This window comes from Pantherophis guttatus, chromosome 1 (genome assembly GCF_059756535.1).
Source record: "Pantherophis guttatus breed Tessera chromosome 1, ASM5975653v1, whole genome shotgun sequence".
NCBI classification, from domain to species: domain Eukaryota; kingdom Metazoa; phylum Chordata; class Lepidosauria; order Squamata; family Colubridae; genus Pantherophis; species Pantherophis guttatus.
This window is the reverse complement of record NC_142063.1, coordinates 177,440,402-177,452,488: the sequence shown is the minus strand read 5'-3', so window position 1 is coordinate 177,452,488 and position 12,087 is coordinate 177,440,402. Positions and strand designations below refer to the sequence as shown.

The following is a 12,087-nucleotide window of genomic DNA, read 5'->3' as shown; positions in this document are numbered from 1 at the left end:
GGCTTCACATAAATGTTGAACAGGAGGGGCGAGAGGACCGACCCTTGAGGCACCCCACATATGAGGGGCCTTGGGGTCGACCTCTGCCCCCCTGTCAACACAGACTGCGACCGGTCAGAGAGAAAGGAGGAGAACCACTGCAACACAGTGCCTCCCACCCCTAACTCTTCCAACCGGTGCAGCATGATACCATGGTCGATGGTATCAAAAGCCGCTGAGAGATCTAATAAGACCAGGACAGAGGAGCACCCCCTGTTGTGAGCCCTCCAGACATCATCTACCAACGCGACCAATGCCATTTCTGTGCTGTACCCGGACCTGAAGCCCGACTGGAACGGATCCAGATACGTCATTTCATCCAGGTGCTGGGGGAACTGTTGCGCAACCACGCTCTCAACAACCTTCGCCACAAAGCGAAGGTTGGAGACCGGACGATAGTTTACCAACATTGCCAGGTCCAGGGAAGGCTTCTTGAGGAGAGGCCTCACCGCCGCCTCTTTCAAGGCGGCGGGAAAGTCACCCTCACCCAACAAAGCATTTATAATCCCCTGGAGCCAGCCTCGTGTCACTTCCCGGGAAGCCAGCACTAACCAGGAAGGACACGGGTCCAATAAACAAGTGGTCGTGTTCAGTCTGCCCAGAATCCTGTCCACGTCCTCAGGGGTCACAGGATCAAACTCATCCCATATAACATTCTCAAGACCTGCCCCAGTCCTTCCCCCTGAGACTACCCAGTTGGAGTCCAGATCTTCCCGAATCTGAATGATTTTGTCATACAGATACTGAGCAAAATCCTTGGCTCTACCCTCCTCCTGCGCTATCTGGTGGAGCAGGGAGCGGGTCATCCTAAAGAGGGCGGCCGGGCGGTTATCTGATGACGCAATAAGAGCAGCAAAATAACTACATTTCACTGCTTTTATCGCCACTAGGTAATTCCTAATATGGGATCTTACTAGTGTCCAGTCGGATTCAGAAAGACTGGCCCTCCAACTAATCTCTAGGCATCTTTTCCGGCGCTTCAACTCCCTCAGCTCCTCGGTGAACCAAGGAGCTCCTCGGTGAACCAAGGAGCCAATTGAGATCGGCGCCGGGTCAGAGGCCGCAAAGGCACGAACCGATCCAGAGCTCCAACGGCCGCCCTATCCCAGGCGGCAACTAGGTATCCAGTGGAGGCGTGTGCCAGAGCCTCAGGAAATGGCTCAAGCTCCATCTGTCAGGTTCCATCAGGCGCCTGGGTCGAACCATCTTACTGACTCCGCCTCCCTGCGGCGGGGTGCAGATCCAGCGTGTTTCCCCCCGTGTGGGTAGGGCCATGAATTAACTGGGTCAGGTCCATAGCTGTCATGGAAGCCATGAACTCCCGAGCCATCTCAGACGTCTCACCCACGGACAGCAGGTTGAAATCCCCCATGACCATAAGCCTGGGGGTGTCAACAGCCACCGCGGGGATGACGTTGAGTAGCTCAGGCAGGGCTGTTGCCACGTGGCAGGGAGCCAGGTACGTGATCAGCAAGCCCATCTGAACCCCATGACCCCATTTCACAAGGAGGGATTCACAGCCGGCCGTCTGAGGAACAGTGGCCTCCCTTGGTCTCAGACCTTCTTTAATGATAACCGCTACCCCCTCCCCTCCCCTGTGACCTCGGCTGATGGAATGCTTGGAAACCTGTCGGGCACATTTCAATGAGGGGAACCCCCCCTCCTGGCCCAACCAGGTCTCCGTAATATCTGCCAGGTCCGCACCCCTCTCCTGAACAAGATCACAAATGAGGGGGGCTTTATTTACTACGGACCTGGCATTGCACAGCATCAGCCGAAGGCCCGGGTCCTGAGGGTCTATGCAACCTGGGGGGCGAGTGGAGCCTTGGGGGCCGGAGCATGCCACCGCTCGTAGACAGTGAGTGCGCACTCCCCTAACACGATATGGCCCCCTGCTCCCGCCATATCTACCCCTCCCACCTACAGTATTGGTGTTCAGAACACTATCCGGATGAGCTCTAACCCCACCTCGACCCCGGGTCCCCCACCCCCCACGCCACGCTTCATGGCCAGACTGACCCTCCCCATTGTGGGTTATCCCCCATACCCACAGCCCAAATTCCAATCTGACCCTCCCTGGGACCCCTTAAAATTTTGACTAAAAATTTCAATAGAAAACCCCTCAATCCCCTAGTTTTCACATGCCACCTCTCTGGGTTCCAAACCCATCCTTGAGGTGGGCCCTTGATAGTGAGGAGAGCCACATCTGCGAGAGGGGGGAATCTCGCAGCGCAAGAAGATCTGCTGTCATGTACATCTCCGAATGCAGCGATGGAGGCACGGAGCTCAAACAGGGGACTTTACAAAAGATGTAACACAACCATTGTTCATTGATGTACTATTGGTATCTCTACTGTCCTCCCACGACAGTAGGAGGGTCCTGATTATCTCATCCAATGGGGACAACCTCCGGCCCGCCCTCTCACGGCGGGACCCCCAAGGGGCCATAGATCGAAAAGAACTTCTCCCAAGACAGAAATCATGATGTAATAGAGGACCCCTCAACAGTTGCATCAGTTGGCTGACCCATGGTCGGAGGAAAAGTATATCAGTCTATCAGTCAGACAGTGAGTCACGCCAGAGGTAAAGATGGAAAATCCTTAGCATAGTCTTGTACTCAAAATCGCATCCGAGTAAGTCCCGATGAAAAAGGGAAAAGAAGGGAAGGGGAAAAGGGGAAGAAAGGGGGGGGGAAGAGAGAGAACTCACTCAGTCAGGGCAAATAATGAGCCCATTTAGGCGGACACAGTACCTGGGAGGGGGAGGAGAAAAAGGGCTGGTATCCATGCGACGGGAAAACCCCTCCGTCGCCCACCAACCCTATTTTCCTCAGTTCTTCTGGGATAACGACTAGCTTCCAGACCCCAGCCTCCATTGAATGTCACAGGGGGCCTCCAGGTCCTCTGCAACCACCAAGATATTCCGGGAGGGAGTCTCTCTTCTCCAGTCCCAAAACCCGTTTGTGCTCCTCTCAGTTCTCACCCCCCAGCAAGCCCCTTTTTCCGGTAATAGGGCCTGAGAACAGCTCCAGTACTTCAATGGGTTGTGCCGTGGCCCAGTTTAGTATCAGGGCAGGCCTCGCCACCCCCGCTGATACCCACGCCGCCATTCCCGGATTCCAAGGGGCCACTGAGGAAGTTTCCGAGTGGGGTAGGTGGAATTCCAACGGGCTGCCACCACTTGCTACCCCACAACCGTACTTCCTACTTCACCTTCATCTTCGCCACTGCCGCTACCGCTACCAACAGCCGCTGCCAAACAAACCACCATAACACCACTCTCGGCAGCGTCAGAACGTCGGAGTGGCGCGGCCACATTCTCTGCCATCGCCAACGTCTCTAGGCACGTCCAGGGGCGAGGGAGATCTCAAAAAAACCCTCGCCCTGAGCTCCACTGACCAAACCCGCCGCCACCAATAAGCCACCATATCTCCGCTCTCGCTCTGCTCTCCCTTCTCAGCTCCATCAGCGCCTCCACTCTCCGCTCTCGGCTCTCGCCCAATAAGCCACCATGCCTCAGCTTTCGGCTCCGCTCTCCACTCCCCTCCAGCAGCACCTCCGCTCTTGGCTCTCGGCCCTCGGCAGCTCTCAGCAGCGTTGGCAGCGTCAGAGCGGCCCGGCTACAACTCTCCCTTGCCATTTCTGACTCCGGGAACGTCCAGGGGCGAGGAAGGTCTCAAAACCCTCGCCCTGAGCCCATCCGACTAAACCAGGGATCGCTGATGGTCGAGCTCCCCTGTAGTACCCCCTAGGGCCCCGAAAAGTCCTCCATCTAACCGCAGCGCCTCACCACGCGACCGCCATCTTGCGCATGCTCAAGTCTTCCCTACTACATCTACATGGAGGGAAGTAAGCAGTGGAATACCACAAAGTTCCCAATACTCTTCAATATCTTCATAAATGACTTAGATGAGGAAATAGAAGGAGAACTCATCAAATTTGCAGATGACACTAAACTGACAGGAATAGCGAACACCCCGGAAGACAAGCTCAGGATCTAAAAAGATCTTGACAGACTTTAACAATGAGCCCTATCCAACAACATGAAATTTAATATGGAGAAAAGCAGGGTTTTAAACATTGGCAGGGGAAACCAAGGTACAAGTACAGATTAGGCAAAACCTGGCTCAAAAATAGTAATTGAGAGTCCTAGTGGACGATCACTTAAACATGAGCCAGGATTATGTGCGGCAGCACCCAAAAAAGCTAATACAGTCTGGTTGTATAAACAGAGGCATAGAATCAAAATCACGTGAAGTAAAAAGTACTGCTTTATAAAGCCTTTGTTGTGACCCTGGCCCTGGGGGCTGATTTATCTTCGCATGCTGATTCGGAGGATAATATGGAGGAGGAGGAAGCTGTCACGAGCTATGTGCCGGAGGGGCCGTCTTCACTGGTGAGTCAGCAAGAACTGACAGTTGCTGACGTGCCTATGGACCCCAGCCAAATTGAGGAGGAAACAGAGGCCGGTAACGACGAGGGGGAGCCCCTATTGGATGCAAGAGAGAGACGTAGGAGACTTTGTAGAGAACAGCTATTGCCATGTCCCAAGAGGTGTGGTCAGGAGACGTAGGGCCACACCCTACAAAGTATAAAAGGGGTGTGACTGGGCTGGAAAGGCGTGGTGAACAATTTGTTGGCGTTTTGGATGCAGTGGAGTTACAACTGTTAGTTTGGAGTTTTTGACAAGAGTCTGCATTCCTGCATTAGCCTGCTGGCCGTCTGCCAAGACCTTTGGAAGAGAACTATTTATTAAAGGGCCAGCTTCAGTCTCTCTAGCCTGCGTTTGTTACTGCCGGGCTATTTGAGCCTCTGCAAGGCCACTCGTGGGAGGGGACAGAACAGCGTTAGTAAGACTACACCTGGAATACTGCATCCAGTTTTGGTCACTACATTATAAAAAAGATGTTGAGACTGTGGAAAAAGTGCAAAGAGCAACTAAGATAATTGGGCCTGGAGACAAAAACATGAAAAACTTGCAGGAACTGGGTATTGTCAGTCTAGAGAAAAGGACTAGGGTGTGACATGATAGCAGTATTCCAGTGTTTGAGGGGCTGCCACAAAAAAGAGAGGGTCAAATTATTTTCCAAACACCAGAAGGCAAGACAAGAAACAATGGGTAATCAAGGAGGGAAGCAACCTGGAATTAAGGAGAAACTTCTTAACAGTGAGGACAATTGACTAGTGGAATAACTTGCCTTCAGAACCTTCATCACTGGAGGTTTTTAAGAAAAGGCTGGACTAGAAGACCTCCAAGGTCCCTTCCAGCTCTATTCTAATTGATTGATTGACTAATTTGATTACTTATTTATCATCTGGTATTGAGTCTTTCTCTTAGTTTGGCACATGTTCCAGCCAATCATCTGTCCATCTGTTATCTTCGTGATTTTCCCCCCTAATCCTTCAATTCCCCCTCCCCAAACCCACTTCTGGATTTGCAGAAAATAACCATGTTTTCTTTTTTTAAACATTCTTTTCCAACTTATAGGGGTAGAAGCCAGCTTTGGGAGTGGCACTTTTGAACAAGAAGAGAAATATGAAGTAGACGGTGGTCCTCGACAAAGCCGCCTGAACACAGATCAGCTTGTGAGGACATTTTTTTCAGTGTTTCAGTCTTTTTTTTTTTTCAGACAAGGGAATACTTTGCTTCAGGATTTGGTTTTGAGAAATGATAGCTAAATTAAATTAGAAATGTAATTTTTAACTATAAGTGGATTTTTATTGTCAATAAATGTTTCTAAATATTGGTTTTTTAGTAAGTTTTGGAAAAATCTTTACAACTATTACCTGAAGTAGAATGGATTCAACTTTGATAAATTTTAGTACATCAGTCATTTTGGCTAGCAAAACTCTTTGGTAGCCTTGTCCTTCCCCTGTGTATATTGTTATGCAAATATGAAAATTATACTTAATATATCCTATTAAATCTATTAAATCGGGGGAGTGGCGGTTCTTGTAAAGGAAGGACTTGTTCCAAGGGAGGCCACTGTACCTCAGATAGCCGGATGTGAGTCCCTTCTTGTGAAGTGGGGACATGGGAGGCAGATGGGCTTGCTGATCACGTACCTGGCTCCCTGCCACGTGTCGGCGGCCCTGCCCGAGCTGCTCAACGTGATTGCCGAAGTGGCGGTGGAGACCCCCAGGCTTATGGTCATGGGGGACTTCAACTTGCCATCTGTCGGCGAAGCGTCTGAGGCGGCCCGGGAGTTCATGGCTTCCATTACGGCCATGGACCTGACCCAATTAATTCATGGACCCACTCACATGGGAGGACACACTCTGGACTTGATTTTTGTCTCTGGTCAGTGGATGAATGATCTTGAGATAGGGGAGATAGTGACCGAGCCCTTGTCATGGTCAGATCATTCCCTTCTTAGGCTTGACTTTCTAACCGCCACACCCCGCCGCAGGGAGGCGGAACAGACTAGGTGGTTCCGCCCCAGGCACCTGATGGATCCTGATAGGTTCCAGATGGAGCTTGGGCCATTTCCTGAGGCTCTGACTCATGGCTCGGCTGAAGAGCTGGTGGCCGCCTGGGACAGGGCGGCCGCTGGCGCTTTGGACCGAGTCGTGCCTTTGCGGCCTCTGACCCGTCGCCGAGTTTACCTGGCTCCTTGGTTCTCCGAGGAGCTGAGGGAGATGAAGTGCCGGAAAAGACACCTGGAGAGTGGTTGGAGGACCAGCCATTCCGAATCTGACCGAACATTGGTGAGGTCTCATATTAAGACCTACCTAGTGGCGATAAAAGCGGCAAAATCTAACTATTTTTCCACTCTTATCGCATCTGCAGATAACCACCCAGCCACCCTGTTTAGAGTGATCCACTCCCTTCTCCATCCGAGAGCGCGGGAGGATCCCTTGCAGGATTGGGCTGAGGATTTTGTGCAGTATCTGCATGATAAAATCACTCAGATTCGGGAAGGCTTGGTCTCTGGCTGGGTAGGTACAGGTGGGATGATGGAGGCAGGTCTTGAGAATGTCATTTGGGAGGAGTTCGACCCTGTGGCTCCCGAGGACGTGGACAGGATTCTGGGATGGCTGAACGCAACCACATGCTTATTGGACCCATGTCCCTCCTGGTTAGTGCTGGCCTCCCGGGAGGTTACGCGAGGCTGGCTCCAGGGGATTATTAACGCTTCTCTGAGTGAGGGTGTCTTGCCTTCCGCCTTAAAAGAGGCGGTGGTGAGGCCCCTCCTCAAGAAGCCCTCCCTGGATCCGGCTGTTTTGGCTAACTACCATCCAGTCTCCAACCTTCGCTTTGTGGCGAAGGTTGTTGAGAGTGTGGTGGCGCAACAGCTTCCGCGGTACCTGGATGAAGCTGTCTATCTAGATCCGCTCCAGTCCGGCTTCAGGCCTGGGCACAGCACGGAAATGGCATTGGTCGCATTGGTGGATGATCTCTGGAGGGCTCGGGATAGGGATTGTTCCTCTATCCTAGTCCTGTTAGATCTCTGAGCGGCTTTTGATACCATCGACCATGATACCATGCTGCACCGGTTGGAGGGGTTGGGGGTGGGGGGCACCGTTTTACGGTGGTTCTCCTCCTATCTCTCTGCCCGGTTGCAGTTGGTGTTGGCAGGAGGGCAGAGGTCGATCCCGAGGCGCCTTGTTTGTGGGGTGCCACGGGTCAGTCCTCTCACCCCTCCTGTTCAACATTTATGTGAAGCCGCTGGGTGAGATCATCCGTGGTTTTGGGGTGGAGTTCCATCAGTACGCTGATGATACTCAGCTGTACATTTCCACCCCAGGCCATCCCAATGATGCCCTTGAAGTGATGCCCCGGTGACTGGAGGCCGTGCAGGTCTGGATGGGGAGAAATAGGCTCCGACTCAACCCTTCCAAGACCGAGTGGCTGTGGCTTCCGGCGTCCCGATATAGCCATTGCTGGCTATTGGGGGCGAGTTACTGGCCCCCATGGAGACGGCCCGCAACTTGGGCATCCTCCTGGACGCACGGCTGTCTTTAGAAGAGCATATGACAGCCGTGGCCAGGGGGGCTTTTTATCAGGTTCGCCTGATTCACCAGTTGCGTCCCTTTCTGGATTGGTACTCCTTACACACGGTCACTCAGGCACTCGTCCCTTCTCGCCTGGACTACTGTAATGCTCTCTACATGGGGCTCCCCTTGAGGAGCACCCGGAGGCTCCAACTGGTGCAGAATGCGGCCGCGCGGGGCATTATGGGAGCAATGGGGTGCTCCCATGTGACACCTCTCCTGCGCAAGCTGCATTGGCTCCCGGTGGTCTTCCAGATGCACTTCAAGGTGTTGGTTACCACCTTTAAAGTGCTCCATGGCTTAGGGCCTGGGTACTTACGGGACCGCCTTCTGCCACCGATAGCCTCCCACCGGCCAGTACGCTCCCACAGAGAGGGACTCCTCAGGGTGCCATCGGCCAGGCAATGTCGGCGGGCGACCCCCAGGGGGAGGGACTTCTCTGTGGCAGCACCTGTCCTTTGGAACAACCTGCCCCCAGAGATACATAGGATCCCAGATCTCCATTCTTTTCGCCGTGCCCTTAAAACTTTTTTATTTCATCAAGTTGGGCTGGCTTGACTCCCCCTTAGATATTTTTAATTATTAATTTATTTTAGTTGGGGTGTTTTAAATTTTATATTGGGCCAAAACTTGTTTAATTCTTTTAAAATTAATCTTAAATTTTTTATGTGATGTTTTTATTCTTGGCTGTTCACCGCCCTGAGTCCAGTAGGAGAAGGGCGGTATAAAAATCTAATAAAATAAATAAATAAAATAAATAAATAAATTTGTTTCTCCTCCCAGATCTAGAAATATTTTGTAATCATTTGTTAATTAAGTAAACCCATGCACACCAAGTTCAGATTATTTTTAATCCATATATGAAGTTTAATCTCTTTTATCTCTTTACCTGTTCCTACCAGCTTCTTCTGTTGCAAAGCTCCACATAATTTCTTTTTTTATTTGATCTATTTGCTATCCTTCATTTCTACAACATAACTGATATGAATTTTTTTTCACAAAACCTTTTTGTTTCCCTTTTCCTCTCATTCCATTTCTTCCATCCACAGGACTGTTCATTCCTTTTTTATCCCTGAGAATAGGCTATATGTCTGTTTTCCTTCTTTGGAACCATTCCTCTTGTTTGTTCTGTTCTGTCCATTTTGGGTCCTGTTTCTATCTTCACCCATTTTTTTCAGCAGTTTATAGTCCTTAATTTATTGCTGGTTGATTTGATATTTTACATGCCATACAAAAATTGTATTATTAGTTGCAATGTAGCTCACAGATAAATAGAAGCTAGCTAAACTAGTTGATTGTAGAGGTTTATTAAATAAGAAATAGTGGCTTTATCTTAGAATTGTGAGCTGCATGGATGAGAACAACCTATTCTTTATTTCAGTTGCCAAAACTTTTTGATGGCTGCTACTTCTATTTCCTGGGAATATTTAAAGAGCACAAGAAAGATGACCTCAAAGAACTGGTGAAAGCTGGAGGAGGACAAATTCTCCTAAGGAAGCCTAAATCAGATAATGATGTCACTCAGACAATCAATACAGTAGCTTATCATGCTGAGATTACATCTGACCAGAGTTTCTGTACACAATATATAATCTATGATGCCTCTTCTAACTACAAACCAAAAAAAGTTCGTCAAGGAAAGGTTTGGGAAGTGCCCTCCATGTGGCTTATTGACTGTGTGATGTCATTTCAACTATTGCCTGTTAAGAAATTATTTTCCTAGCATTGTGATAACATAAATGTTGAGATTTAAATTTTACTGAAATTTTATTAAAAGATACTGAAATTATGTACTGAAACAAAAATAGATACACTTACTTCTGGAAAGGAAGGTTGCATAAAATTGAATTATTCCTCAAATCTTTATATATATGTGTGGGTGGGTGTATATATATGGGTGGGTGGGTGGGTGTGCATATATGTGTGTGTGTATGTGTATACCCTGTTTTCCCCAAAATAAGACATCCCCTGATAATAAGCCCAATAATAAACCTAATAAACTTTTTATGATGTGGCGGTGGTGGCTGTTCTACTACAAAAAGACCCCCAGAAAAATCTAATGCCGTGTGCTTACGTATCCAGGAAGTTAATGGACACTGAGCACAGATGGGCGGCATGGGAAAAAGAGGCGTTTGCGGTGCGATGGGCTCTCCTGTCCTGGAAACATTTCCTGGAGGGGGTGGAGGAGCCTTTTGAGGTTTGGACTGACCACATGAATCTCGAGGCACTGAAGACCCCGAGGAAGCTTTCTCCAAAGCAGGTTCGTTTGGCTCAATATTTCAAACATTTTAACTTTAACCTGAAATATATCCCGGGGGATAAGAACCTTCTGGCTGACGCTCTCTCCCACAAACCCCAATTTGACAGCCAACGGGAAGAGATAGTTCACGCCATGATTTCAGAATCTCAGCCAGCTGCCCAAGCCCGCACCAGAGCGCAAACGCGCCAGGGTTCCAAACTCCCCGAAGACAAATTGACAGCGGAGCTAAAAGCGGTGCTTTCGAATGATTCCTGGTTCAAAGAGCACCAGGCCGACCTCACCCTACGGGATGGGTTGGCTTGGAAAGGGAATAAACTTTAAGTGCCCCGCAGCCTATGGCTCCTGGTACTGAAGAGAAGTAATGATTCTCGCCTAGGAGGGCACTTTGGGTTTTTAAAAACCCTCCATTTGACTAGGAGGCAATTCTGGTGGCCAAAAATGAAAACCGATGTGGAAGACTATGTCAGGAGCTGTGCCACCTGCGCCACCATGAAATACCGACCGGGGAAGTCCCCTGGCCTTCTCCAGACTCTGGCCTAACCCACCAAGCCCTAGGAGGAGATTGTGATGGACTTCATAGTTGAGCTCCCTGACAGTGGGGGCAACCGAGTCATTTGGACTGTCAGTGATTTATTCTCCAAGCAAGCCCACTTCATTGCCTGCAGTGGACTACCCTCAGCTAAAAAACTGGCAAAACTGTTTGTGAAACACATCTACAGGCTACATGGAGTCCCAAGAAGAAGAATATTGGACCGCGGGGTCCAATTTACCTCTAACTTTTAGAGGGAGTTTCTACGATCCATTGGGTCATCTCAGGGACTTAGTTCGGCTTTTCACCCATCAACTAACGGATCGGCTGAAAAATTGAACTCAATGGTGGGGCAGTACATTAGGTGTTATGTGAATTATTAACAAGAGAACTGGGCAGACTTGCTACCATTCGCAGAAGTTGCTTATAATAATGCAGTACACATCAGTACTGGCTTGACTCCTTTTCAAATATCTACAGGCATGGATTTTGTGCCGATGCCTGAATTGCCTAGAGAGCCGTCTACTTCCATGTCCTTAACGGACTGGATGACCTCATTGAAGAAGGGTTGAGAGAATACAAAAAAAGCTTTAGCGGAGTCAGCGGAAAAATATAAGGCTCAAGCCGACAAACATCGGGGTCTCCAACCACCTTTCCGAATAGGTGATAAGGTGTATTTGTCAACCAAATACTTAAGATTGAGAGTGCCCAGCAAGACGTTTGGACCCAAATTTGTAGGTCTCTTTCCTATAGTGAAAGTGATTAACCCGGTGACTGTCCAACTTAGACTCCCTCGCATATTAGGGAAAATACACCCTTATTTCCATAGCAGTTTATTGAAACCGGTCAGAGAATCTACCCTCAGACCTTTGCCAGCTGCTCCGCCCCCTCCTTTAGTAATACAAGGGGAGACTCATTATGAGGTGAAGAAAATCCTGTACTCTAGACTCTACAGGGTTCGATTACAATATTTGGTGCACTGGAAAGGTTACCCTTTGACTGAAGCTACTTGGGTTAAGAGTTGGGATGTGAAGGCTGATGCGCTTGTGAAACAGTTTCACGACAAATTTCCTGACAAATCAAAAGGACCTCCTGGGGGGGGAGGGGGGGTTAAAGGGATTGGTGCTAAGCGGTAACCCTTTCCTTTTGTGTTTTGTCTGTTTTATTTTTCTTCCTGCAGGGGGAGACACCTGTCAGCCTTGGAAGCCATATTAGGCCGGAAGCTTCAATGCTGCCACCTCCTCATGTATGTGAAAGTAGGAGGG

At 49.5% G+C, this 12,087-nt stretch overlaps 1 protein-coding gene across 3 annotated transcripts in view; it reads left to right on the top strand.

Moving 5' to 3' along the window:
• BARD1 (BRCA1 associated RING domain 1) overlaps positions 1-9,838 on the top strand; it is a 145,568-nt gene extending 135,730 nt beyond the window's left edge. For 2 of the 3 annotated variants that reach the window (XM_034433513.3, XM_034433523.2), the window contains 2 exons: positions 5,527-5,624; positions 9,415-9,838. In XM_034433513.3, coding sequence (XP_034289404.2) covers positions 5,527-5,624; positions 9,415-9,756 — 440 coding nt within the window. In that variant the 3' untranslated portion in view covers positions 9,757-9,838. The remainder of the gene's footprint in view (positions 1-5,526; positions 5,625-9,414) is intronic. The other variant, XM_034433530.3, reaches the window with a different exon arrangement.
• Positions 9,839-12,087: the final 2,249 nt, after the last annotated feature.